The sequence below is a fragment of the Peromyscus californicus genome, unplaced genomic scaffold (assembly GCF_007827085.1).
Source record: "Peromyscus californicus insignis strain IS unplaced genomic scaffold, ASM782708v3 Scaffold_2__1_contigs__length_46816999, whole genome shotgun sequence".
NCBI lineage: Eukaryota > Metazoa > Chordata > Mammalia > Rodentia > Cricetidae > Peromyscus > Peromyscus californicus.
Window position 1 is genome coordinate 28718292 of NW_026294540.1, and position 27345 is coordinate 28745636.

The 27345-nt window shown below is 42.4% G+C and overlaps 1 protein-coding gene across 1 annotated transcript; it reads right to left on the reverse strand.

Moving 5' to 3' along the window:
* Window positions 1–13127: 13127 nt before the first annotated feature.
* On the reverse strand, window positions 13128–23413 carry LOC128120631 (NXPE family member 3-like). The gene is made up of 5 exons (XM_052754788.1): window positions 22679–23413; window positions 21878–21960; window positions 17543–17608; window positions 16510–16722; window positions 13128–14237 (listed from the first exon to the last, which is right to left on the reverse strand). Exons 1-5 carry the CDS (start codon window positions 23407–23409, stop codon window positions 13705–13707), a joined length of 1626 nt encoding a protein of 541 aa, XP_052610748.1. The 5' UTR covers window positions 23410–23413; the 3' UTR covers window positions 13128–13704.
* Window positions 23414–27345: the final 3932 nt, after the last annotated feature.

Genomic DNA, 27345 nt, shown 5'->3' on the forward strand with positions numbered 1-27345 from the left:
ATTTATGTCTTTGTCTCTTTTCCTTGTTTTCCAGGGTCTATATTAAAATGTATTTTCCCCATTATATAAAGCATCATAAGAAACATATTTAGTTAAACCATTAGTACATTGCCGAAGTCCAGCTTCAGCCATCTTCAGGTGCCAAAGAGGAGGAGTGGAGTCGAAAGGGGAAGAAAAGAATGAATGCACAGCTGAGGGTCCAACAGCTCTCTCTCTGAACCAGAGAGATTCTTTATTTATGTAGCTTCTTGGCTATTATAAGTCATTTGGCAAGCATCAGAACCTCAGATCTCTTTTTCACTACCCTATTAAATATCCAAGGTGAAAAAGCAAAGTATAAAATAGACAGTCTTACCTGAAACATCTTTGGACAGTGTCTGTCAAGTCAGTACAGTTACAAATTTCTCAGGGTCTTCAAAGCATAGGTTTTCTGTATTTACAGGCCGTGTCTAGGCTGGTTGTTCATGCAGTTACAATATGTTAGACAGTCTGAAATTATTTTTACTTTAATAAAGTTACCTGTAGAATCATTTGATGCCTTCTAAAATGCAAGCTTTAAAAATATCTCATAATAAGAATTTAACTGGATGATTATAGCATTTTTCTGCTCCTCAGTTTTATAATAGGGACCTGTTCTGTTCATATACTCCCAGAAAGGAAGACTCTGGTGTCTCAATCTTTTTCTATCAACCCATACCATTTTTATTCCCTCTGTGTAGGCTCCAGTATAGGGCAATGGATAGACTTATGACATCTTACGTCTAGAGCTGAGCAAGAAATTTCACAGAATCTACCCTATTGGTACCATAATCCTTGGGGCACAAGGAAGACTCTTCTGTGACTCTTTTCAGGCCAAGATCCCAGTCTTCTAGTCACCTGGAAAAGGTCTATAAAAACTAGCAAGTATTTATACCCTCCTGGTGTTAATCCCACTGAGATAGAACAATACCATTACCAATTTTTTGAGCCAAATTTGGAGCAAGCTTTATTAAATACTGGCCAGAGTGATGGACACTGGCCAGGTCTGTACCACAGATTCCAACAGAATGGCCATGAATTACCTTAGTTGGGTGCTTATAAAGGCAAAACACACAAGGCTATGGACTTCATGCCTTAAACCCACAAGGTTATGGACTTCACACCTTCCTCCGATCAGTCATTCTGATTTACTTATCCAAACAAGAGTGAGTACACATCCTGACATGCTTCCTGCCTATGTACCCCTCCTATGGCTAGACCAGGTATCATACCAGAGCCCCCCACAGTGAAATGTTGTAAAATGTAAGTCTTCCTTTTGCTCTCTGAGCAGGTGTTATGGGATAGGGGTCTCTACAGACACCACAGTCATCAGAGTAACTATGCAAGTGAGGCAAATAAGAAATCTGGTTCAATACGACTCAATTGCCAGTGTTGGTTCAAATTTCTAGAGTCTAACACCATGCAGTTTATTTTAGGCACATTGAAGTGCAGTACAATTTGGAAAGAAGTTTCCTGCTATAACACAATCCTGTGTGCACAAAGATGCATAATTACATCAAAACTTTTATCAAAGTACATGTCATGTCTTCCATGATGATTGGCTCTTTGAACAGGGTACATGTGTTCCCTAAGGGTATAGGGAGAGGATCTGGTGTGGTCTCAGTCATACAGATAGCATAGGGATCACCTAGATTATTAGACACCTCATGTTTTCCTTGTAGAAGCCATATATGGCCTGATCCTACAGATAGCACAGGGGTCACCTAAGCTATTAGCCACCTGTAGTAGAATATTATTTTAAGGTGTGTTACTTTTATTTATGTTGCATTAGTTTAAATCTGTGAACCTGTGTTACAATTATTGTCTAAAACACCTGATGGTCTAATAAAGAACTGGTCAATAGCAAGTCAGGAGAAAGGATAGGTGAGGCTGTCAGACAGAGAGTATAAATAGAAGGAGAAATTTGGGAAGAGGGATTGGAGAGCTAACCTTGAGGAACCAGAGAAGGAGAAGGACTCCAGAAGCCAGCCACCCAGCTACATAGTGATCTATGGAGTAAGAGTAAGATTTACAGAAGTTAGAGAACAAGAAGAGCCCAGAGGCAAAAAGTAGTTGGAATAAGTTAAGGAAAGCTGGCAAGAAACTAACTGAAGCTAAGGGAGGGAATATGTAATTAAGAATAAGCAGAAATGAAAGTTTGCTGGGACCCAAGATGCATTCTGGGAAAGGTAATTTTTCTGCTAGAGATGGCAACACTGCCTAGAAAAACTGTTTTTTCAGCTCATAATGAAGTTTCTTTTGTAAGCATTTCTAGAAAGCTTAGATTTACATCCCAAAAAGCTGAGAGCAAACAAACACCTTGCTTCATAGGAGATAATTAAAATGGAAAAGCTTATGAGAGTGAGTTGTGTTTAAGATTCCAGAGAAACATTGATATCATTAAAAATGCTCATAGGAGGGCTGGAGAGATGGCTCAGAGGTTAAGAGCAGTGACTGCTCTTCCAGAGGTCCTGAGTTCAATCCCAAGCAACCACGTGGTGGCTCACAACCATCTGTAATGAAATCTGGTGCCCTCTTCTGGCCTGTAGACATACATGCAGGCAGAACTTTGTATACATAATAAATAAATTAAACTTAAAAAAAAAAGAAAGAATTAAAAAATGCTCATAGGAAACTTAATAAACACCTTTTAAAAAAATAAGGAGGAAAATTGTATGAGAGTTTACTGAATGTCAGCTCCAATGAAAAGCTGAAAAGGATAAAAAGCTTGGAGCTGTGCTGCTTTTGACTGTACAGGCTCCTTGGAGAAAATGCCTTATATTGCCTCACAGCTGCACAGAGAGTTTTATACAGTAGCTGGATGACAAAGATCTACCTATAAGGGCACTGAAGTCACTAAGAAATTCATTAAGCTTTCAAGGCAAATAGTCTAACAGGGAATCCTGCTGAATAATGCAGGTCTGGAACACAACTTCAACTTAGACAATTATCTTCTCCTGATGGGAAATTGACTATTGTAGAGTGAATAGCTGAGCAATTCAGAAACAGAATGTTCCTTAGACGATTTTTCTTCTCATTCTCTTTTTGAGTTTGATAACTAACAGTTTACTTTCATTTCACTTTTCTAAATGAAGTCCAAAGAAAATTGCTATCTGTCTTGTTGGAAGATAACCTAAAACCTCTTCTAGGTGTAAAGAACTCTATTTCAGGTGTTTGCTAAGTTAGATATTTGCTAATGGTATCCATATAAGAGTTTGCTAAGAGGTTCTTCCTAGTGTAAGTTAGTCCTGTTAAGAGTAAGAAGTATCTTTGCTAAGTAGTCCTATAGAGTTTCCTTAAGAATAGAAGATTTTAAGAAGTATAAATAAGCAAGGTGGTAGTGGTGCATGCCTTTAATCCCAGCACACAGGGGGCAGAGGCAAGTGAATCTCTGTGAGTTTGATGCCAACCTGGTCTACAGAACAAGTTCCAGGACAGACTCCATAGCTACACAGAGAAACCCTATCTTGAAAAACCAACATATATATATATTTACACTTTTTTTTTTAAATTTATTTTAATTTATTTTGCAATACAATTCAGTTCTACATATCGGTCACGGATTCCCTTGTTCTCCCCCCTCCCGTCCCCCTCACCTTCCCCCCAACGCCCCCCCCCATTCCCATCTCCTCCAGGGCAAAGCCTTCCCCACAGACTGAGGTCAACCTGGTAGACTCAGTCCAGGTAGGTCTAGTCCCCTCCTTCCAGGCCAAGCCAAACAATCCTGCATAGGCCCCAGGTTTCAAACAGCCAACTCATGCAATGAGCACAAGATCTGGTCCCATTACCTGGATGCCTCCCAAACAGATCAAGCCAATCAACTGTCTCACCCATTCGGAGGGTCTGATCCAGTGTGGACCCCTCAGCCATTGTTGTGCTAGAAACCTCATCCAACTACTGAGGGATCTGGATGCAGAGATCCATGACTAGGCCCTGGGTGGATCTCTGGGAGTCCAATCAACGAGAATGAGGAGGGTTTATATGAGCGAGAATTGTTGAGACCAAGGTTGGATAAAGCACAGGGACAAATAGCCAAATGAATGGAAACACATGAACTATATTTACACTTTTTACAAACTCACATTCAACATATATATATATACATGTATATATGTTGAATGTGAGTTTGTAAAAAGTGTAAATGTTGAATGTGAGTCTAAATGCTTAATGTACATACATGTAGTAAATGGCCATGCTAGTTGCAAATATAAGTTTAAATAAGAAGTGTAAAAAAAAGTAAATCAGAAATGTAGGTTTATATATTGGGATAGAATAAGCTTCAGGCATAAAGATATTGTGTAGGCTTATGTAATATATAAGTAAGGTTTATAAATTTAGTGTGAGAAATATAGAATTAGGGTAGCATAAACTTTAGGCATAAGGATATAGGCTTTAGGTCTGGGGACATGGTGAAGGTTTAATAGAGACATTACATGGTGAAGGAACCGGGGACACAGAAAACAGCATCCATAGCAGACTGTAAACTTTGCAGGTCTAAAAGCCACCAATAACAACTGCAAAAAACAGCTTCAGAGATTGCTAGCTTCAGAAAACAGCAACAAAACAAGTGTAGCTGAGACCCACGAGGCATCAGCACAGCACAGGTGGCAGACCCCTGAGACAGTGAGAGCAGCAAGGTTCTGCAACCTTTGTGATGCAATGCTGTGAGAAAAGTGAAGGGCAGGCAGTGGCTTGAAGAGCCCAGCGGTTTGCTTCTGGAAACCTGAATGGTGAGCAGCAATGGAGACTGTAGAGACAAGATTGCTTCTAGAGGCCTAGAGCAGAACAATGTTAGTTAGCACAGGATGATCACCTGAGACATGCAGGAGCCCAGAAAGTTGGAGGTAAGAGCTGTACTCCAGGCTAAACAGACCAGGGCCCTTTGGAAACTGCTGAATGCTCCAGACTGAACAGCCAGACTAGGACTCTGTAAGAAGTGCTGAAACACAGCCAAGATCCCAGCAGCAAGTTGTGGCTGGATCCATGGAGTTGCCCTAGGGCTACATTTGGTGGTGCAATGGGAGAGTGTATGGAGGATTGTGGGACACAGGGTGCTGAACACTGGACTGTCAACTGTTAGTGAAGCAGGTAATGGGACCCTCCCAGAACCAGGGTTGCTGTGGGAAAGCCACAGCTCAGCTCATAGCAGCTGGAGTGTGGCATGAGATGAAGCTCACTAGCCTCAGGACACGGAGGTCCTGAGAATGCCTGATTACAGAAGGCTACAGACTGCAAAGCACAGTGGTAGCTGAGAGTGAATGTTTCAGAGAGGCTTGCTTGAACTCAAAAAAATTTTGGATATGGGACTCCTCATATTTGGAGCTGTTTGCTTCAGAGTCATTATGACTCTGACAGGTATACAAAGACTTAAGGGCAGCTGCCAAGCCAGGCCCTGATTTTGAGTGCTCAGAGGAACTTTTAGGCCTGGTACCAGAACTCTTTTTGAACTTTTGAACTTAATAAATGAAATGGACAGTAGTGATTTCATTACAATGGGACAGTTTGAATTTAATTACACATACACAATCTATCAACTCTGATGATTTATGGAACTGTTTATGTAAAAATGGAACTGCTGAAAAATGGAACTGTTTAAATAGAGAAGTTTTTTTTTCTAAGTAGGCTTCAGATTTAGTTTAAAAAATTATAAGGAAAAGGGAGAATTAATATTCCTCAGTCTATACAATTTAAAAAAATTTTTTATGTTACTTGAGTGAATTAATGTTATGTTTGTATAGTTCTATAGATGCAACCAACCATCTTATTAAATAAGAAACACAGAGCTGAATCAGAGAAGAAAGCCAAGAGGTCAGAACTAAGAGCCTTACCCTTCCTGCTTCAGCCAAGAGAGCTCTCTGAAAGGGACCTACTTCCTGTGTGTATGTCTTTATATAGTCTAGCTGTTCTGCCTTCTCATTGGTTGTAAACCCAAACACATGACTGCCTCGTCACTGCCTGTCTGTAGAGAATTCCAGGTCTTCTATGGTTGGTATTGAGATTAAAGGTGTGTGTCTCCAATGCTGGCTGTATCCTTGAAAACACAGAGATCTACCTAGCTCTGTCTACCAAGTGCTGGGATTAAAGGCATACACCACCACCGCCATGCTCTTGCTGTGGCTCTAATAGCTCTGACCCTCGGGCAACTTTATTTATTAAAATACAATTAAAATCGCGTTTCAGTACAAGTAAAATACCACCATATAGTTCTATTAAGAAATTGCTTTTGAATGTAGGTTTGTCGGAAAGTATTAATGGTTAAATTGAGAGCATTGCTTTTGAATGTAGGTTTGTAGGAATCATAATTGTGTATAGTAATATTTATGTTAGAGTTATTATGTTAACCTATTGATATTGCTGCACCATAGTTTGGTGAAGTTAAGGAAGTATTTGCTTGATGTGAATACATCAGAAGTTTATCCTGTTTTGTTAGTAAGAAATTCAAATGGTTCTATTAAGAGTTTGCTTTTAGATGTAAGATTGGGAGAATTGTACCTATGTATAGCGATATTTATGTTAAAATTATGTTAATCTGTTAATGTTAATGATGAAGCTAAGAGAGTCTTTAAGTTTGATGCGGTTGCATGATGAGTTTTTATTTAAAGGGCTTGATGCAGCTAAGACACCTGTAATCACCTTAGACCCATTCAAAAAATAAATGTCATTTTTATCATCCTCTACTCTTGTACTGGGAGTTGTGACAGTTGTGGAGATTGCTGTGAGATCTCAATGGGGAGTTGTTTTATATGTATACATATATATAATGTATACAAATATATATAATATATATGTGTATATATATTATATATATTTGGAGAGAGAGAGAGAGACAGAGAGACAGAAAGAGAGAGAAGGGGGGACCTGTTTGAACCCATTTAGATTTCATAGTGGCTTTACCCAGCAGGTCTGCATAAAGAGGATGACTGGACCATGGGCCTGAGTACCAGGTATCTGAGATGGTCTGCACTTTGCTTTAGTGGGGGGAGGTCTTATGCTCCTCCCCTTGGTATTCCTTTAAAAAGCCTTTGGCCGAGACAGTCAGGACACAATGGACTAGGATCCAGGCCCTCCCGAGGATATCCTGTACTTTCTGTTTCTCTCCCCTCTATACTTGTATCTAATATTTCATATTGCTCCCATTCAAGAGTACCCTGGGGAAAAGTGGGTGTAGGATGGCCCCCCACAATTAGCCACCTCCATCCCCAGCTTTCTGGGAAGGAAACAAGTTACACAGCTCTTCCATTGAAGAGACAGCCCTGTGTGTCTAACATTCCTGGTTTCCCCAGGGCTTATCTGTGAGCACAAGGAACTTGGTGCTCCGAACGTCCCCTCTCTACCAAATTTTTAAAGAAGAAATTGTGGCTGTAGTAAAGGCCAAGACTGAATGCATTGCCTGCATAGCTAACCTAATTAACATAGACAAGCATAAGAGAATAATAAGAAGAGCTAAAGAAGCATCAAGGAAAAGTAAATCCACTGTAAACATGATAGCTATTCAAAGGTCACTGAGAGAGATGTGTATTTCTTTCTTTTTTTAACAGTGAAGGAGAAGGTTTATTGTAGATAAGTGAGAGAGCATACTCAGAGTCAGGGACACCTGGAAGAGTCCAGAGTGAACATGACCCTGAGCCATGTGAGGAGAAGGGGGGAAGAGAAGGGAGAAAGGGGAACCAGATGTAGCAACCAAGAGGACCAAAAGAAGAGCAGAGGAAAAGGTCTAGATAGACAAAATGGTTGGATTATACAGGAAAGGGCAGCTGGAGAAGGGCAGCCAGCTCCTGGACTGGAGAAGTTTAGGGTAGGGGATGGGGTATGCCAGTCAGGAGGACCCTGTAACAGATAAGGACTGAGGGAGGCAAGGAGAACCTAGAGGCCAGGTTCACTTGGATATGTTAAGTATGCTAGTTTCCTCTGCCTCAGCAGCCTGCCTCTGCCTCCAAAGCAGTTAAGTCATGACCTGTCCCCAGGCACCTTTCCACCATCATTTATGTGACATGTACACCCCTTACAAGTGCTTGCCAGGCACAGCCTGCTCTTTTGCCTCCTCTTTCCTTCTCTGCAGCCTCTTACTCCTCTCTTACCTCTCTTGCCTCTCTTCTTCCTCTTGTTTCTCTGTCTGCCTGCCTCTCTTGTGTCCCCACTCCAACACGGACTCTCGCTCTTTCACTCTTGCCTTCCTCCTTCCCACCAAGAACCTCTTGCACTAAATCTGTTGTGCCTGGTTTGCTTAGTGGCATACCTTGGCAGAACCTGCTGAAAGGTACCTTTCTTTTTTATTTATCATTACAAAGTAGACACCTCAGCTGTTTGTCTGTTCGAAAACCTAATATCCCAATCTTTTTGTTGATAATAAATAAAAGAAAAAGGGTTGTAAGGTCTTTTATATGACTACTTCCTGTAGAGATTGAGGCATCATTGTTGGAGGTGGGGATCAGGAAAGCTGGAATGCTGGCCATTGTTAGGGTCCTGGAGAAGTCCCACAAAAGACCACCACCTACATATGGAATCAGCAAGAGTGTTTAGTATTTTGAGAATAAAGGTACCAGCATGCTGGGGCTGCACATCTAACACAAAGGCAAAATGGCAAGCCCCCAAGAAAAGCTTTTATACACAACAAAACAGGCTCTTTTATACACAACTAAAGGAATTCTAAAGGAAGTGACATAATTCTATCTAGGATTGGCTTACCCAAGTGACTATCATATTGCACATTTCTAATTGGTTAGAGCTAGCAGGGGTGGGCTAAGGCTATAGCTTTTCCTTTCTTGGGCAAGTCTGGACAAGTCCCAGGCTTTGTCCTTATTTGGTTATTGCCTTAACACACCAGGTGGGGAAAGGAAGTTGGCCCTGACCTAGTATGTGCAGTTCTCCTCATCCTTAATTTTGGTGGCATTGGTGATTGATTGGCCTTTGTTTCCATCTTTCTTAGAAACTGTCTTGTTTAGTTTCACAAGGCAGGAATTGAGGATTAGTTTTTAACTGAGTTATTAGGATTCTGTCCCAGGGCAACCTGACTCAGCCACTATTCAATCACCCCTGTAACAATATAACAATATAAAGAGATTTCTATTAAGAGGTGTGCTCAACTGTGACTGGGAAAGTTGCAAATGTTCCAGGGAGGACCACCGTGACCTGTATGCATTCCCACCCTGATAAACCCCCTTGAGGTTTCAAGAAAAATGTGCACACTGACGTAACTGTATCCCCCTCTGTGATCACTCTGTAACCAGACAATGATTTTATGAAATTAGCTTCTAGACATAAATCAATCAAAGTGACATTGTATGGGAATTGTAATCTTGCGGGTTTTGTGGGGTTTTCCTTTAAAAGCCCTTATGGGGCTGCAGTAAGATGCGACTCTTGCTCTTTGGAGCAGAGTTTGCCCATCTGTATAGATGTTTCTTTAATAAAATCCTCGTGCTGTTGCATCAACTGGACTGGAGTCTGGGTTCTTGGGGCACCCACCTGAGACCCTAAATTTTGGGATCCAACACTCTCACCCAATGTGAGGTTGAACTATTGACCTTGTGTACATCCTACTTCACAAATGAGTCTGTCAGATACGCTAAGCCTATAGGCTGAAGATGATGCCCCAGCACTGCGGAGAAACCTCTGGTGACTGTCCAGGTAGCTGGCTGTTTCTGTCAACTCACAAATTTTTTGGAAGTTGCTTGCATGCACTTCCTGTTTTTATTTTTGTTAGCTAATATTATTTCCTTCTTGGGTCTCTGAGGGAGTTGAAGATTAGTTAGTTATAGTTGAAGACTAGTTAGGATAGAAAGTGAATTAGGTACATTTTGGACTTACCAAAATAGGATAGATGATGGAATTATTTTCTCTGAATTTGTTAAATAAAAATGGACTAGACATTGTTTAGATATTTATGACTTGTATATATTGTATATAGTCATTGTACTTTTGTATATAGTTTTTCTTTTGTTAGTTATAACCTTTTTCTTTTTTTTCTTTTTATTAAAATAGAAAAGGGGAAATATGGTGGTATTTTACTTGTACTGAAATGTGATTTTAATTGTATGTTAATAAATAAAGTTGCCCGGGGGTCAGAGTTATTAGAGCCACAGCAAGAGCATGGCGGTGGTGGTGTATGCCTTTAATCCCAGCACTTGGTAGACAGAGCTAGGTAGATCTCTGTGTTTTCAAGGATACAGCCAGCATTGGAGACACACACCTTTAATCTCAATACCAACCATAGAAGACCTGGAATTCTCTACAGACAGGCAGTGACGAGGCAGTCATGTGTTTGGGTTTACAACCAATGAGAAGGCAGAACAGCTAGACTATATAAAGACATACACACAGGAAGTAGGTCCCTTTCAGAGAGCTCTCTTGGCTGAAGCAGGAAGGGTAAGGCTCTTAGTTCTGACCTCTTGGCTTTCTTCTCTGATTCAGCTCTGTGTTTCTTATTTAATAAGATGGTTGGTTGCATCTATAGAACTATACAAACATAACATTAATTCACTCAAGTAACATAAAAATTTTTTTTAAATTGTATAGACTGAGGAATATTAATTCTCCCTTTTCCTTATAATTTTTTAAACTAAATCTGAAGCCTACTTAGAAAAAAAAAACTTCTCTATTTAAACAGTTCCATTTTTCAGTAGTTCCATTTTTACATAAACAGTTCCATAAATCATCAGAGTTGATAGATTGTGTATGTGTAATTAAATTCAAACTGTCCCATTGTAATGAAATCACTACTGTCCATTTCATTTATTAAGTTCAAAAGTTCAAAAAGAGTTCTGGTACCAGGCCTAAAAGTTCCTCTGAGCACTCAAAATCAGGGCCTGGCTTGGCAGCTGCCCTTAAGTCTTTGTATACCTGTCAGAGTCATAATGACTCTGAAGCAAACAGCTCCAAATATGAGGAGTCCCATATCCAAAATTTTTTTGAGTTCAAGCAAGCCTCTCTGAAACATTCACTCTCAGCTACCACTGTGCTTTGCAGTCTGTAGCCTTCTGTAATCAGGCATTCTCAGGACCTCCGTGTCCTGAGGCTAGTGAGCTTCATCTCATGCCACACTCCAGCTGCTATGAGCTGAGCTGTGGCTTTCCCACAGCAACCCTGGTTCTGGGAGGGTCCCATTACCTGCTTCACTAACAGTTGACAGTCCAGTGTTCAGCACCCTGTGTCCCACAATCCTCCATACACTCTCCCATTGCACCACCAAATGTAGCCCTAGGGCAACTCCATGGATCCAGCCACAACTTGCTGCTGGGATCTTGGCTGTGTTTCAGCACTTCTTACAGAGTCCTAGTCTGGCTGTTCAGTCTGGAGCATTCAGCAGTTTCCAAAGGGCCCTGGTCTGTTTAGCCTGGAGTACAGCTCTTACCTCCAACTTTCTGGGCTCCTGCATGTCTCAGGTGATCATCCTGTGCTAACTAACATTGTTCTGCTCTAGGCCTCTAGAAGCAATCTTGTCTCTACAGTCTCCATTGCTGCTCACCATTCAGGTTTCCAGAAGCAAACCGCTGGGCTCTTCAAGCCACTGCCTGCCCTTCACTTTTCTCACAGCATTGCATCACAAAGGTTGCAGAACCTTGCTGCTCTCACTGTCTCAGGGGTCTGCCACCTGTGCTGTGCTGATGCCTCGTGGGTCTCAGCTACACTTGTTTTGTTGCTGTTTTCTGAAGCTAGCAATCTCTGAAGCTGTTTTTTGCAGTTGTTATTGGTGGCTTTTAGACCTGCAAAGTTTACAGTCTGCTATGGATGCTGTTTTCTGTGTCCCCGGTTCCTTCACCATGTAATGTCTCTATTAAACCTTCACCATGTCCCCAGACCTAAAGCCTATATCCTTATGCCTAAAGCTTATGCTACCCTAATTCTATATTTCTAATACTAAATTTATAAACCTTACTTATGTATTACTTAAGCCTACACAATATATTTACATTGTATACGACTACTTTATAAACCTTACCTAAGACTTACTTAAGCCTACACAATATCTTTATGCCTGAAGCTTATTCTGTCCTAATATATAAACCTACATTTCTATGATTTACTTTTTTTACACTTCTTATTTAAACTTATATTTACAACTAGCATGACAATTTACTACATGTATTTACAATAAGCATTTAGACTCACATTTAACATTTACACATTTTACAAACTCACAATCAATATATATATATATATATATATATATATATATATATATATATATATATATATATATATATATATATATATATTGCTTTTTCAAGATAGGGTTTCTCTGTGTAGCTATGGAGTCTGTCCTGGAACTTGTTCTGTAGACCAGGCTAGCATCAAACTCACAGAGATTCACTTGCCTCTGCCCTCTGTGTCCTGGGATTAAAGGCATGCACCACCACCACCTTGCTTATTTATACTTCTTAAAAGCTTCTATTCTTAAGGAAACTCTATAGAACTACCTTAGCAAAGATACTTCTTACTCTTAACAGGACTAACTTACACTAGGAAGAACCTCTTAGAAAACTTTCTATAGGGCTACCATTAGCAAATAACTAACTTAGCAAACACCTGAAATAGATTTCTTTACACCTAGAAGAGATTTTAGGTTATCTTCCAACAAGACAGTGAGTAATTTTCTTTGGACTTCATTTAGGAAATAAAAATATAAAAGTAAACTGTTATCAAACTCAAAAAGAGAATGAGAAGAAAAATCGTCTAAGGAACATTCTGTTTCTGAATTGCTCACCTAGCCACTCCACAATAGTCAATTTCCCATCAGGAGAAGATAATTGTCTAAGTTGAAGTTGTGTTTCAGACCTGCATCATTCAGCAAGCTCCCCTGTTAGACTATTCGCCTTGAAAGCTTAATGTATTTCTTAGTGACTTCAGTGACCTTATAGGTAGATATTTGTCATCCAGCTACCATGAAAAACACTCTGTGAAGCTGTGAGGCAACATAAGGCATTTTCTCCAAGGTGCCTGTATAGCCAAAAGCAGTGCAGCTCCAAGCTTTATATCCTTTTCAGCTTTTTTTTTTTTTTTTGGTTTTTTGAGACAGGGTTTTTTCAGCTTTTCATTGGAGCTGAAATTCAACAAACTCTCAGACAATTTTCCTCCTTCTTAATTTTTTAAAACGTGTTTATTAAGTTTCCTATGAGCATTTTTAATCATATCAGTGTTTCTCTGGAATCTTAAACAAAACTCAATCTCATAAGCTTTTTTCATTTTAACTATCTCCTGGGAAGCAAGCTGTTTGTTTTCTCTCAGATTTTTGGGAGTCCTTCTCCGTCTCTGGTTCCTCGAGCTTTGATCTCCAATCCCTATTCCCAAATTTCTCCTTCTGTTTAAACTCTGTCTGCCAGCCCCATCTATCCTTTCTCCTGCCTTGCTATTGACCAGTTCTTTATTACACCATCTGGTGTTTTAGACAGGCACAGTAACACAGGTTCACAGAGACAAAAGGATCAGTACCCTCTCTAGCCACCAGCCTAACTCCAGGTCCACCACATACAACCTCTTGCCTTCAAAAAGAAGACACTATGTAAAATATGATCTCATTTTTATAAAAATAGATTTATCCATGTGGTGCACAGAGAGATGTATAAAATGGTGACCCAAGTGCTATAGTGGGTAAGCCAGGGGGAGCTTCATTTTTCCATCATTTGCTGTTCATCCTTTAGATGGCCACACTCAGTCTCTCCATCCACACAGCCTCAGGTCCCTCATGATTATTCAGGTGGGACAGACAAAGGACAGAAATAATTCCACTTCATTGCGGACAATGAGTTTCTTGGGATGGATGTCGTCTGGCAGATCCAAGCTGGAGGTCATTTCCCAGGCATCCACAAAGGCCACTTGGAGACCCACAAAGGCAGCTCGAAGAAACCTGTTCACCTGGAGTGTGAGCCAGTCACTGTCATACACGGATTTGTAGCCAGTATTGGCCAGTTTGATAACCACCAGAGTACTGGGTTCCCGGTCCAGCAGGGCTTTCACAGCTGCCCGAATCCCTGTCAGTCTTTGAGCAAAGATGGATGGAGGGAAAGTGGTAAAGTGGGCTCCCACACCCAGCACCACCACCGTGTAGGGTCCTCCAGCCAGGCCATGCAGTTCTCTGGCCACAGAGTGTAGGGAGGCCACTGGGGTGCGGAGAGAGCGCAGGGGCCAGCCGTGGGCCCTCCAGTGTATCACTGTCCCCCGAGTAGTTTCCACAGCCATCAGAGGACCTGCCTGATATGTGACATGTAGATCAACTGGCTTCAGGGCTGTTGGGAGGAGGAGAAAGAAAGTATTAACATAGGGGATCAGCAAGATGGCTCAGTCAGTAAGGGTGTTGCTGCCAACCCTGATGACTTGAGTTTGAACCTCTAAGATTCGTAGAGAGAGAATCAGCTCTTACACGTTGTTCTCTGATCTTCTCACATACACTTTAATACACACACACATGCATGAGCTCACAAATATTTAAGATAAAGTCTTTTGTTGCTGGTGCTAGATTTTAACCTTCTTTGTAGCTGAGAATGGCCTTGAGTTCCTAATATTTCCGCCTCCATCTCTAGAGCACTAGGACTACACGTGTGCACTTCCACACTCACACTGAAGAAGTATTCATGTCTCCACTTACAGGTGGGACACTGAGATCCTAGAATGTTCAGTATTTTACCTTGATCACAATGATGGCAGGAGATGTGGCTCAGCTCATAGAATGCTTGCCTAGTGTGGCTAGGGCTAGTGAGATGACTCCTTAGGTAAAATTCCTGCTGTGCAAGCCTGACCACCTGAGCTCCATTCCTGGAAGGAAGGAAGAGCTGACTTCTTATTGAGAGCTGCTGGTAGCAAAAGACCGTGGGAGTATACAGCAGGTGACAACTAGTGTTCAGAAGGTCAACCTATTAGAACAAAGGGTTCTGTTAGAGGAAACTACCATACAAGGTGTTATGGAATTACTGCCTTTTGAATGAATTGGTTGTTTCTTGTTGTAAACTTCTTGTGTGATAACAGCTACAATTCTCTCCATTTACCGTGCATTTCCATGTATGTGTACATGCAATGTCATGATTGCATCTCAATCTTATGGGCTCACATATTTGTGGATAATCAAGAAGATGGTTTCTTATTTAACTATACAATTTATGTGAATAGAAACATACTAAAATATGCTTCATAACAAGGTTTATTGTTCCATGTGGACTGTAGACACCCAGAGGTCTTGTTCTTTACCCTTATCCACTGACAAAGCAAAATTGGCCAGACTAAGTGTCCTTGTAGAACTTTCACAGAGTGGAATTGCAGGTGCCTGGCATTGTTAGATGAAAACTCTTCAGAAGAATTATACTGAACCAGAAGTGATAGTGCAGTGTCTGGCCTTGGCATATCTTAGTCTTTTAAGAGATCAATAGCACATATGTTACCCTAAACTTCCTTCAATGGCCCCTCCCCACTCTGATTAAAAAAACAGTTAACACTTTGTATTTATTTCTACACCAGTGTTTAATGCAAGATTTTAGGCTCAGTAGAATAGTTATATATAGGTCCTGAGATTCAGTGACTAACAGAAAAAGGCTGTTAACTGACTAACCATGTCTGGATATTACTAATCACATAAAATAGTACATGTATTCTTTGCCTTTTCCTTAAATCGCTCATTGGTTTAGTTTCTGCCCTTGTAACCATTGTACCTATCCCTTTAAGAGATAGTCAAAACTTCTTACAACCTCCAGCTGTTGGCAGCCACCAATTAAGCTGACCAAGTCTTTGCCAAGTGTGACTCTTATCAGAACACTTGTCCTTGAGAGTTTACTTTGTAGTTTTTACGAACAAGTTGTGATTGAATGGAGATATATATATGCTTGAGGGACAAAAAAGGAGGAAGGTGGTAAGAACTAGGTAGAATAATGAGAGAACAGCAGGAGGGACTGAGATGAGCTAATATGAGAACAGAAAATAACTTGTGTAGATAGAATTGATTTAGAAGAATAAAGCGAATGGACTAAAGAACTCAGTGTGCTTAGATTCATTTCACATCCCTCAGATCAGTATCCTAGATGCTTGTAGCTTCTGTTCTGGACCCTGGTAGAATTCGTGAACTTCTCAAAGTCTGTACACACGTTCCATGACACATGCACAGCTTTGAACACACTTATTACACACACACACACACACACACACACACACACACACACACACACACACACATGCATGCATGCACGTGCGCGCGCGCACACACGTGCACGTACTCCTAGCTGGGCTTAGTGGTATATGCCTTTAATTCTAGCACTCAGGATGCTCAGGCAAGTGGATTTTGTGAGCTTGAAGCCAGCCTGATACCCATAGTGAGTTCTGGGCCAACCAGGACTACATAGTAAGACCCTGTCTCATAGAACGAAGAAGACATCACACTCCTTCACTTATCTGCCTTTCAGCAAGGCCCAGCATCCTACCATACCTTTCTACTGAGCATGGGAGTCTCCTTCAATATTTTCTGGCTTTTCCATCATGAGTCCTCACAGACCCCCCTCTCCCCTCATGGTCACTCACAGGGCACTGTGTCTCGCAGATACTCCCACCACTGCCGAAGTGTGGAATCCCCCATCATGTAGACGATGCGGCCAGCCAGGCAGTTCAGGATGCTGTCCACAGTGGGGAAAGAGTGGCTAGAACAGAACGTGGAATGCCATCTGTCTCGGTGGTAGAAGCCAGAGGGTTTTGGAGACAGGTGGCCAGGGCGGCATGGGGGCCTTGAGGGCAGGGCTATAGGACACAGAAAAGCAGAGAAGATTAAACAAACAAAAAAATGAACGTTTCATAAAATATCAGGCATTCTTTATAGTTTATTTGTATTTTTTTGCATTTGTTTATTTGTGTGCAGGTGTGTGAATGCCACAGTACACATGTGGCAGACAGAGGGCAGCTTTTGGGAGTCAGTCTTTTCCTTTCACTGTGTATGTTCCAGGGTTTGAACTCAGGTCATCAACCTTGGCAGCAAGCCCCTTTGCACACTGAACCACTTCAGTGATCCAGGCATTCTTCTACATACTTTATATGTAGCACATCAATGCACTCTTACAGACCCTGTGACGTCCTATTATGGAGTGTGTGTATGTGTGTGTGTGTGTGTGTGTGTGTGTGTGTGTGTGTGTGTGTGTGTGTGAACACATGAGTGTTTGAAACAGTCTTATGTAGCTCATAATTGCCTTTAACTTCCTATGTAGCCAAGAATGGCCTTGACTTCCTAATTCTCCTGCCTTGACCTCTAGAGTGCCGGGACTCGAGGTGTGCATCTCCACACTCATGATGTAGCCCTGTTCACATCTCTACTTATGGATGGGGACACTGAGATCTTAGGATGCTAAGTGATTTAATGTGATCAAGAACAAGGAATGATGGGCCATTCGTGGTACCCATGTCTTGGGGAGGCAGAGGCAGATGTCTATGAAGTCAAGGCCAGCCTGGTCTACACAGCAAGTTACAGACCAGCCAAGGCTATGTAGTGAGACACTGTCTCAAAACAAACTAATGAACAAAAAGAACATAAATGGCTGTAGGTGAAGCTGAGTTTATGGATGCTCACCTAGTATGTTTGATGTTCTGGGTTCAAGTCTCATCAGTGAATAAACCAGTTCTGTCAGCTTCTGGCCTGTAACTCAGGAGGTGGAGGCAAAACGATCAGAAATTTGAAGTTGTGCCCACAAGATGGCTCAGTGGGTAAAGCCATTTGGTTTACAATCCTGGAACATGAGTTCTATTCCCCAGGGCCCACATAAATGTGGAAGATGAGAACCGACTCCACAGAGTTTTCTTCTGACCTCACATGTGGGGAGCCATCCCTCACCCCTTTATTTCTACAGAGTATTCTTGAGTAGGAACATCCAGAAATATTAGCTAGAAGGATAGAGGGGAGAGAAACAGAAAATACAGAATAGCCTTGAAAGGGCCTGGATTCTAATCCATTGGGCCTCAACTTCTCTGCCCCAGAGTATTTAAAAGATGCCAAGGACTAAAGCAAAAGACCTCCCCCAGCACAGCCAAGAGCAGACCAATTCAGACCGGCTCTCAGGCCCATAGTCTAATCATCCTCTCTATGCAGACCTGCTGGGTACAGGCACTAGGAAACCTAAAAGTGGGCTCCCACACTCACACACACACACACACACACACACACACACACACACACACACACACACACACACTAATCATGGCACATATGCACCCACATCCACATCACATGTCCACATGTAAAATAATCATAAACAGATAAGTAATTTTTAAAGGACATCAAGATGTCTCCATCACCAAACTTGATGGCCTGAGTTTGATGCAGGGACCCACATGGCCGAATGAGAAAACCCATTTCTGCAAGTTGCCCTCTGACCTCCACACCTTTGCGATGCCATGCATGGCTACACACACACACACACACACACACACACACACACACACACACACACACACACAATTGTTATGGGATGTCTTTCTATATGCTATAAATATGTGTTGCTATGATTTGTTAATAAAGAAGCTGCTCTGGCCTATGGTGAGTCAGGTTATAGCCAGATAGGAAATCCAAGAGATAGATAGGAAGAAAAAAGGCAGAGGAGACACCAGACTGCCATCCTAGGAACAACATGTAATGGGATACAGGTAAAGCCATGAAACATGTGTCAAAACATAGATGAATAGAAATAGGTTAATTTAAGATATAAGAGCTAGCTAGCAAGAGGCCTGCCATAGGCCATACAGTTTGTAAATAATATTAAGCTTCCAAATGATTATTTTATATGCAGTTGCGGGGCAATGTGGCCAGGTGGGACTGGAGAAAACTTTTGACTACACACAATGTAAAAAATACTTTTTTCAATTAAAAAAAGTTCAAGTTCATCCTTGGCTACATAGCAGGTTCAAGGCTTACCTGTGTTAACTAAGACTCTGTTTCAAAAGAAAAGCACCAGATGTGGTGGAACACACCTTTAATACAAGCACTTAAAATGCAAAAGAAGGTAGACGTCTGTGAGTTCAAGGCCAACCTGCTACACACACCATGTACCAACTGAGCTAGGGCTGCATTGTGGGATCCTATCTAAAACAACAAAAAGTTCAATTGAACAACTACAAAAACCCACCCAAAACTAGCGATTAGAAGCAGTGTGAAGAGGAGATGAAATGACCCCTGCAGACCAAGGCTGTGTACTGATTCATTTCTGCATTCAGTGCTTAGGCCCCCTGTCTCCACGACACACCAGGAAAGGTTGAAGGGGAGCCAAAAGGACACAGAGTCAAGGTGCAGGGTGAGCTGCCGAAAAGATCCACATGACTGACTGTTCAACCTGCTTCTCAGAAGATAAAGCCAGAATCCCAAAAGACCCCTTCAAAGTAGGGAGAAAGTACCCAAAGGGAGAGGAGGAAAGCTGGTGTTGGCATGGAAGGGAAGAAGCAGTTCAGCTGGGAGGGTGCTCGTCCAGCATCCATGAAGCACTGGGTTTGATTCTAAGTTTGAATTTAATACCAGTGGAATAATCCTTCTGTGAAGATGTGAAGACGTGTTGATGTGAAGATGTGTTGCTCTCATTTATAATAATAAAGAGCTGATTGGTGGATGGCTGGGCAGGACTTTCGGGGCAGAGAGAATGGTGGGGAGAAGGAGGGCAGAGTTGGAGGAGACGTCATGAGATGCAGGATGAACAGCATGGGAACTAGTATATGAGGGAAACGAGCCTTGGGACAGCACATAGATGAACAGAAATGGATTAATTTAAGTTTTAAGGACTAGTTAATGACAAACTGAGCTACTGGTCAAGCATTTATAATTAATAATAAGTCTCTGTGGGGTGAATTGGGGAGTAGCTGGCGGGTCAGAGCTGATCAGTGGTCTAGCTGATCAGTAGGTCTGCCTACAAGGTGAGTCCAGACTTGAACTTCTGATCCTCCTATTTCCAGAGTGCCAAAATAGTAGGTATGCACCACACCGCCCAGTAGAAGATGGATTTACCCTTAGTGTTCTTTTGTTTTCTTTTAACTTACATGCATGTGTGTTTTTTGTCTGAGTGCCAGTGCCTGCTGGCGCCAGAAGAGGGTATTGAATTCCCAAAGGCTGAAGTCACAGGCAGTTGTGGGTCACCCAACATGAAGTTGGGAACTACACTCAGGTCTTTTGGAAGAGTAGCAAGAGTTCTTAACCTCAGAGTCATCTCTCCAGCCCCTTGCTATCTTAGTCATCTGTCCTGACATCCTTAAAGTTAAAAGTTTGTCTTCAAGGAGGTGATGGGTATGTGTCTACTACGGATTGTGGAGATGTCTTCAAGAGTTTACACTTGTAAATTCAAGACATTGTCTATATTATATAGTGTAGCTGTTTGTATGTTTATTATAACCTCCTCAATAAAATACTTTAATATTTTTTCTTTCTTATCAGTACTAGGGATGACATCCTGTGCCTTGCCCAAGCTAGGCAAGTGCTCTCCCATTAAGTCTTACCTGCAGCCTATTGAGTGGGTTTATAAGAAGTTCAATGACAGACAGGGATAGCATTTGAAGCCAGGAAACATGCTGTTACAGCCCCTGTACTAACCACTGGACCACACTTCCCTGGCAGGAAAGAGGTAAAAGTCATAGAATAAAACCCATCTGAGGACTGGGGAGATGGCTCAGTGGGAGATGTACAAGCATGTGCAAGGGTGAGGGCCTAAGCTTGCCCCCTAGAACATGTGTAAACACTGGGTGTGCAATGCCTGGAACCCAAGCACCTCGGGAGATGGAGATGGACATCCCAGGGCCTCACTGACCAGCCAGCCTAGCTTCAACAGCAGTCTCCAGGCTCAGTGAGAGACTGTCTCAAAACACAAAGAGGACCTTTATTTATGTGGCCCCATGTTTATAGTGCTAGAACACTGACCTGCTGTCTGGGTCCTTCCTGTGTATAACGGAACCCTTCCTCCAGCCTGGGGCTGATGGCTGGCAACCAGCACCTTGTCTGGCAGGAGTGGTGCCCACACATGGAAACAGCTCAAGCACCTCTCTCAATGACCGTCCATTTAGGGATTAGAGGATGTTTGGGATGGGTTGGATCTTCCAAGGCTGGACACAGGCATCCCAAGGCCACATGGTTGGCCACTTGGATCCTTGTGCCTGGAGCTCTAGGCCCACTCTTGCCTCCTCTAGTGGCACTGGGGTACTCCGGGCCAAGAGCATAAAGCAACTCTGGGCAATGTTCTTTAGTGACTGAACAAAGTTTCCACAAAAACTTCATCTAGAGAAAGAGAGAGAGAGAGAGAGAGACTCTCATGTGGACTCTCAAGTACCACCTGAAGCCAGATGCTGGGGAGGACCTGGGATCCAGGTGTCCCTTACTTCTTTGACAGAGGCACCAATGCCTTCCATCTCTTCCTTTCTGAGGAAGTAGCAAGGGGGAGGCTGGGTCCCTCTGAATCCTGTGAGTGCTTGCTTAGTCAAGGCCATTATGAAAACATGGTCCTGGGAACCTCTATACCAATAACATGTGCACTGGCCCTCCCCTGCTTGCTGGCTGTGGCCTGAAAGATCGGAAATAGCTGCCTCCTGCTTGAGCTCTGTCCACCGCCACCCAGTCACCCTTGGGCTGGATGGACCCCAATTCTCCTCTCTAATCATTATCAGTTAACAAATCACTGCCAACTGAAACCACTTTCCCTGCAGAAAAAAAATCATAATACAACTTAAATGAAATAAAATATGATAGAAAACAATTGGGGAGAACATTCTGATCTGTACCTGGGCTCAGATACTTCTTCACAGAAGAGTGAACCCATCCATACCTATACAACACACACACACACACACCCATACAACACACACACACCAAATCAAAAAGCCTCCAATCCATCTCAGGTGATGACGATCCCTACCACCACCTTTATATTACAGCTTCACTCACCCACATTCCTAATCATCCCAGGAGCTGCTGGTGTCACCAGGATTGGAGATATGCCTGAAGGGAGTGGCTGGTCAGTCACATTCCTGAAGAAACACTGAGTGTGAACTTTGAGGGAGGTTGACCAGGTGAAAATTTGATTTTCAAGAGCATACCATGATTGACTGGTTGTCTCTCCTCTGCCTAATCTCAGGTCACTACAATCTAGTGAGCACTGACACGGCAATTGTAACAGTTAGGAGAAATACACAACAAAGAGAACAATCTTATCAGTTCAGTAATAGTCAAGGTAACCAAAGGGCCATGTAGTTCTCCTTTGTAATAAACGGAGTACCACAGCAAGTGAGAAGGTATAATTTCCCCAGCACTAGAGTCTAGAAAGAACATTAAATTTTGTTATTGTTGTTACACAAACAGTCAGTAGGGAATATAACAATACCTCCCACCCCACTCAGACCCTGATTGCCTTTTTGACACACGAAGTAATGCTCATGTATCCCAGGCTGGACTTGTAGTCACTATGCAGCCAAGGATGTCCTTGAACTCTTGAGTTTTCTGCCACCATTACAAGGTCACCCTCAACCACACGAGGAACACAAGAACTCTGAGCTGCAGGAATTTCTAAATAATGATGTCAGTGGGATGGTTCAGCATGTAAAGGTGCTCGCTGCCAAACCTGACAAACTGAGTTTGATACCTGGTCCCACATGAAGGAAGGAGTGAACTGACTTCCTCAAGTTGTCTTCTGACCTGCACATAGCTCTGGTTAGGATTGGGACACATGCACTATTCTAGATTTCTTACCCGGCCAGCAGGTCTTCATCATGTGGTGTGGTCACGTTCAGGTATCTTCCACTCGAGTGGCCGACTAAAGCATTGCAGGGTAAAGTAGAGGGTTGAGCACAGAACCAGTCCTCCCCAGAAACCACATCCCTGTACTGGCAGGTGGGCCCTTTGGCTCCAGTTGACTGGGGGTCCACATTGCAGATAACAGTCTCTTGAGTGCCGTTCCTTCCTCGGAAATATCCTCTAAAGTCAACAGTGGCCCGTTTTTCTCTCCAGATTCTCTGCAGGACCCCAACTGCCTCGCTGGAGTGGATCAGCCTCACTTGCACCTGAGCCCATCCAGCCCAGAGCAGAGGGAAGGACAAGAGGTACCTGCCATTCTCCAGATCCTTCACCTCCCCTGGGACTCCTGCTTTCAATTCCCGGCCCAGGAGCTTTGCCCGAAACAGATCTCCACCATGAGTCTTGGGCCTACCTTGGTGATCCCTAGCCACAAGGATGGCCTCTAGATTACTTCCCAGAGTATAGCTGGCCTGCACAGGACCTTTCAATCTGTAAGTGGAGGTTTTGGGGCTGGTAGAAGCCAAAAAGTGATCCCTGTCTCCACTAGTTGGGGGCCAATAAGGAAGGCTTGTCAGGTTGGTGAGTTCTTTTAAGAGAGTGTCCCAGTCGTTGGGCTCAGAGACATATTCAGAGGCATGATGGAGTCGTGGGAGCCAATGGTTCATGCGCTCAGGCCAACACATCATGAGATAGAACACCTGTGGGTAAAGAAAGAGGAATATACCAGTGTGGTGTATGTGCCATATTTTTTTCCTGGAAGGAGGTATTGCATTTGGTCAGGTAGCACCTAGGAGTCCTACCTGCTTGTGTCATTCTGTCTGTCATTCATAAGCCTGGCATTTGAGTCACCATGACCTTTCTTTGAAATAAGCAACTCAGGATGGGATGATACTGTTACTAGACTATCTGGGGAGTCCCACTGGAGTGGCCATATGTTACCAAAAATGTTGGGGTTCTTACTGTGCTGTGGGATGTTCTGTATGCTGTGAATGTGGTGCTCTGATTGGTTGATAAATAAAAAGCTGATTGACCAGTAGTCAGGCAGGAAGTGTAGTCAGGATAAACAAACAAGGAGAATTGTGGGGAGATGAAGGCTGAGTCAGTCGACGTAAGTTTGCCATCCAAGGAGCAGCATGTAATGGCTCACAGGTAAACCACAGAACATGTGGTGACATAGAGATTAACAGAAATGGGCTGAGTTTAAATGTAAGAGCTAGTCAGTGGTAGGCCTGAGCTAATGTCCAAACAGTTTTACTAAATATAAGCCTCTGAGTGATTATTTTATAAGCGGCTGCGGGGTCTATGTGACTGGACAGGACCGGAGAAAACTTAAACTACAAATTCACCCAACATGGGGCATGAACCGACGACAACGACGTTATTAGTCATATTCAATATCTTTTAAAAGAAGAAAGGGGTATATGATATGAAGATATAGGATATAGATCTGATAGGATAAAAGGATGGATTGTTGAACTTTCTTTTAAAGAGCAACTTATTTAAAATGTTTTATATTGGTATAGGTTTTAGTTTATTGATACAAATTTAAAGTTAATTTTTTAATTCTTTTTTTATTTTATAATTTAATTCAATTTTATATATCAGCCACGGATTCCCCCATCCTCCTCCCTCCCACCCCCCCTCCCCCCAGCCCACCTCTCATTCCCACCCCCCCCCAGGGCAAATACTCCCCTGGGGATCCAGCTCAACCTGGCAGACCCAGTCCAGGCAGGTCCAGTCCCCTCCCCCCAGGCTGAGCGAAGTGTCCCTGCATAAGCCCCAGGCTCCAAACAGCCAACTCATGCACTAAGGACAGGTCCCAGTCCCACTGCCTGGGAGCCTCCCATACAGTTCAAGCCAATCAACTGTCTCACTTATCCAGAGGGCCTGATCCAGTTGGGGGCTCCTCAGCTATTTGTTCATAGTTCGTGTGTTTCCATTAGTTTGGCTATTTGTCCCTGTGCTCCCTTCAATTTTGGTCTCAACAATTCTTGCTCATACAATCCCTCCTCCCTCCCACCAATTGGACTCCTGGGCCTCCACCTGGGGCCTGGCCATGGATCTTTGCGTCCGCTTCCCTCAGTCATTGGATGAGATTACCAGCATGACAGTTAGGGTGTTTGGCTATCCTATCACCAGAGTAGGTCAGTTCGAACCTTCTCCCGACCACTGCCAGCAGTCCATTGTGGAGGTATCATTGTGGATTTCTGGGGACCTCTCTAGCACTTTGCTTCTTCCTATTCTCATGTGGTCTTCTAAAGTTAATTTTGTTATACTTTATGTATATTTCTACTCTTGTTTAAGGTATTATGTTTATATGACTCATTTAGATTGCAATGGATAATTAAAAAATACAGATTAATAATTAATCTTCTATGATAGTCAAACTTATAGTGATGTTACATTTTCTAGGTATACATAGATATAATTCAGTTACATAGGTAATCTTCAAACACTTCAAAGACCTACAGAATGCGACATTTAAAATGTTTTAAAAACTTAGACTTTCTGGACAATGAGACACGTCTGCTCCTGGCAGCACAAATTTACTTCAGAGAGAAAGATGGGCATCAAAGACACTCCAAATGGAGTTTATCTTCTTCTTGGCAATAATAGCCATTTGGGCAAGAGGCTGCTCTTGCCTGGACTGCTGATAAAATGTTGTATTGACTGGACAATACAGGACCCATAGGTAGGTAACCATTGAATTTTGCAAGGTGAGATGGTCCTTCAGGTTCCTGCTTCACAGAGGAAACTGCCAGACATTCTACAGGACACAGAGAAAAGTAACTGAGAGACTCTAGGCCTGTGGGCTGAAGATGGATCCCCCAACATTACAGAAGAACTTTGGGTGACTGTCCAGGTAACCAGCTGTCTCTGTCATCCTAGATTTTTGGAAGTTGCTTACAATGATCTTCCTGTTTGCTTAGGTAATATTGTATCCTTCTGAAGTCTTTGATGTAGTTGAAGACTAGATAGTTATAATTTTCCTTGGTTATGATAAAAGATAAATTAGATATAAAAACTTTAGACTCACAAATATAGGATAGACAGAATATCTTCTTTAATTTTGCCAAATACAAATAGATTAAATGTTATAACTGAAATTCTTGCTTGATAACTGTTTTGTTGTATGTAATTTTACTATGTTAAAGTTGAACCCTTCCTTTTTTTTTGTTTGAGACAGGGTTTCTCTGTGTAGCTTTGGTGCCTGGTGGATCTCGCTCTGTAGACCAGGTTGGCCTCGAACTCACAGAGATCCGCCTGCCTCTGCCTCCCGAGTGTTGAGATTAAAGGCATGCACCACCACTGCCTGGCAAAACCCTTTCTTTTTGATTAGATAGAAAGGGGGAGGTCCTTTGGGATGTTCTGTATGCTGTGAATGTGTTGCTCTGATTGGTTGATAAATAAAAAGCTGATCAGCCAGTAGCCAGGCAGGAAGTATAGGTGGGATAAACAGACAAAAAGAATTCTGAGGAGAGGAAGGCTGAGTCAGTAGACGCAAGTTCACTGTCCAGGGAGCAGCATGTAATGGCACACAGGTAAAGCCACAGCATACATGATGACATATAGATTAACAGAAATGGGCTGAGTTTAAATGTAAGAGCTAGTCAGTGGTAGGCCTGAACTAATGGCCAGTTTTAATTAATATAAGCTTCTGAGTGATTATTTTATAAGCAGCTGTGGGGTCTGTGTGGCTAGGCAGGACCAGAGAAAACTTCAGCTACATTACTGTGGTTCTTTTCTTTTTTAATGTTTATGTGTAGGAGTGTTTTGCTTGCATGTATATATGTGTTCCATGTCCATGCCTGGTACTGAAGGAAAGCAGAAGAGAACTTTCGATACCTACAGAGTTAAAAATGGTTGTAAGCTGTCATGTGGGGGGTGTGAACCAGGTCCAGAAATCTGTAAGGGCAGCCAGTGCTCTTAACCACTGAACCATTTCTCTAACTTCAAATAAAAAGGCCAGAATGTGTTTCCATCTTAGACACAGGAACTATCCCATTGTAAATATTGACCTAAACCAGAGTTCAGGAAATCCCCCAGCCAAATTTGACCAATCAGCCAAACAGTTTCAAGCCTTGTCTTATGAAGCAGAAAGACACAAAAGTTACAGGATATGGCTGTTACTGACCATACAGGACTAAAAAGCCCACCATGGGTGGAATTTTAATAGCCCCATCTAGCCCTGTCCAATTAAAATGCACCTCATGCAAGTGCTTCCAGAATGCCCAATTAGAACAGAGATACTTAGAATTCCCAAGTCTCCTTTAAAATGTACTGGGTGCCATTATCCTGGGTCATCATCGACATTTTGTGGGGATAATCATCAACCCCTGCCTGCTGGTTTTTCCTGCAGAATAAATGCACTTTGTATTTGCATATTATTTGAGTGTGGGGTCTTCCTTCAGTGATTCTCAGACCCTTACAAAATGCCTCAGGTTTTTTCTTTTTAAACTCTGTGTGTATGTGTGTGTGTGTGTGTGTGTGTGTGTGTGTGTGTGTGTGTGTGTGTATGTATGTAAACACGTGAATTCACTCATGTACTTGCACACTATAGCCTGCATGTGAAGGTCAGAGGACAATTTGTAAGGTCATTTCTCTCCTTCCACCATTTCCAG

Coding starts and splice junctions, on each gene's coding strand:
- LOC128120631 (XM_052754788.1), bottom strand. CDS start 23,409: ATGATGTGTTGGCCTGAGCGCATGAACCATTGGCTCCCACGACTCCAT. Junction 21,961..22,678: donor GATGAAGACCTGCTGGCCGG/GTAAGAAATCTA, acceptor GTGTTTCTTCAG/GAATGTGACTGACCAGCCAC. Junction 14,238..16,509: donor TCTGCGAGACACAGTGCCCT/GTGAGTGACCAT, acceptor TCCTCCCAACAG/CCCTGAAGCCAGTTGATCTA.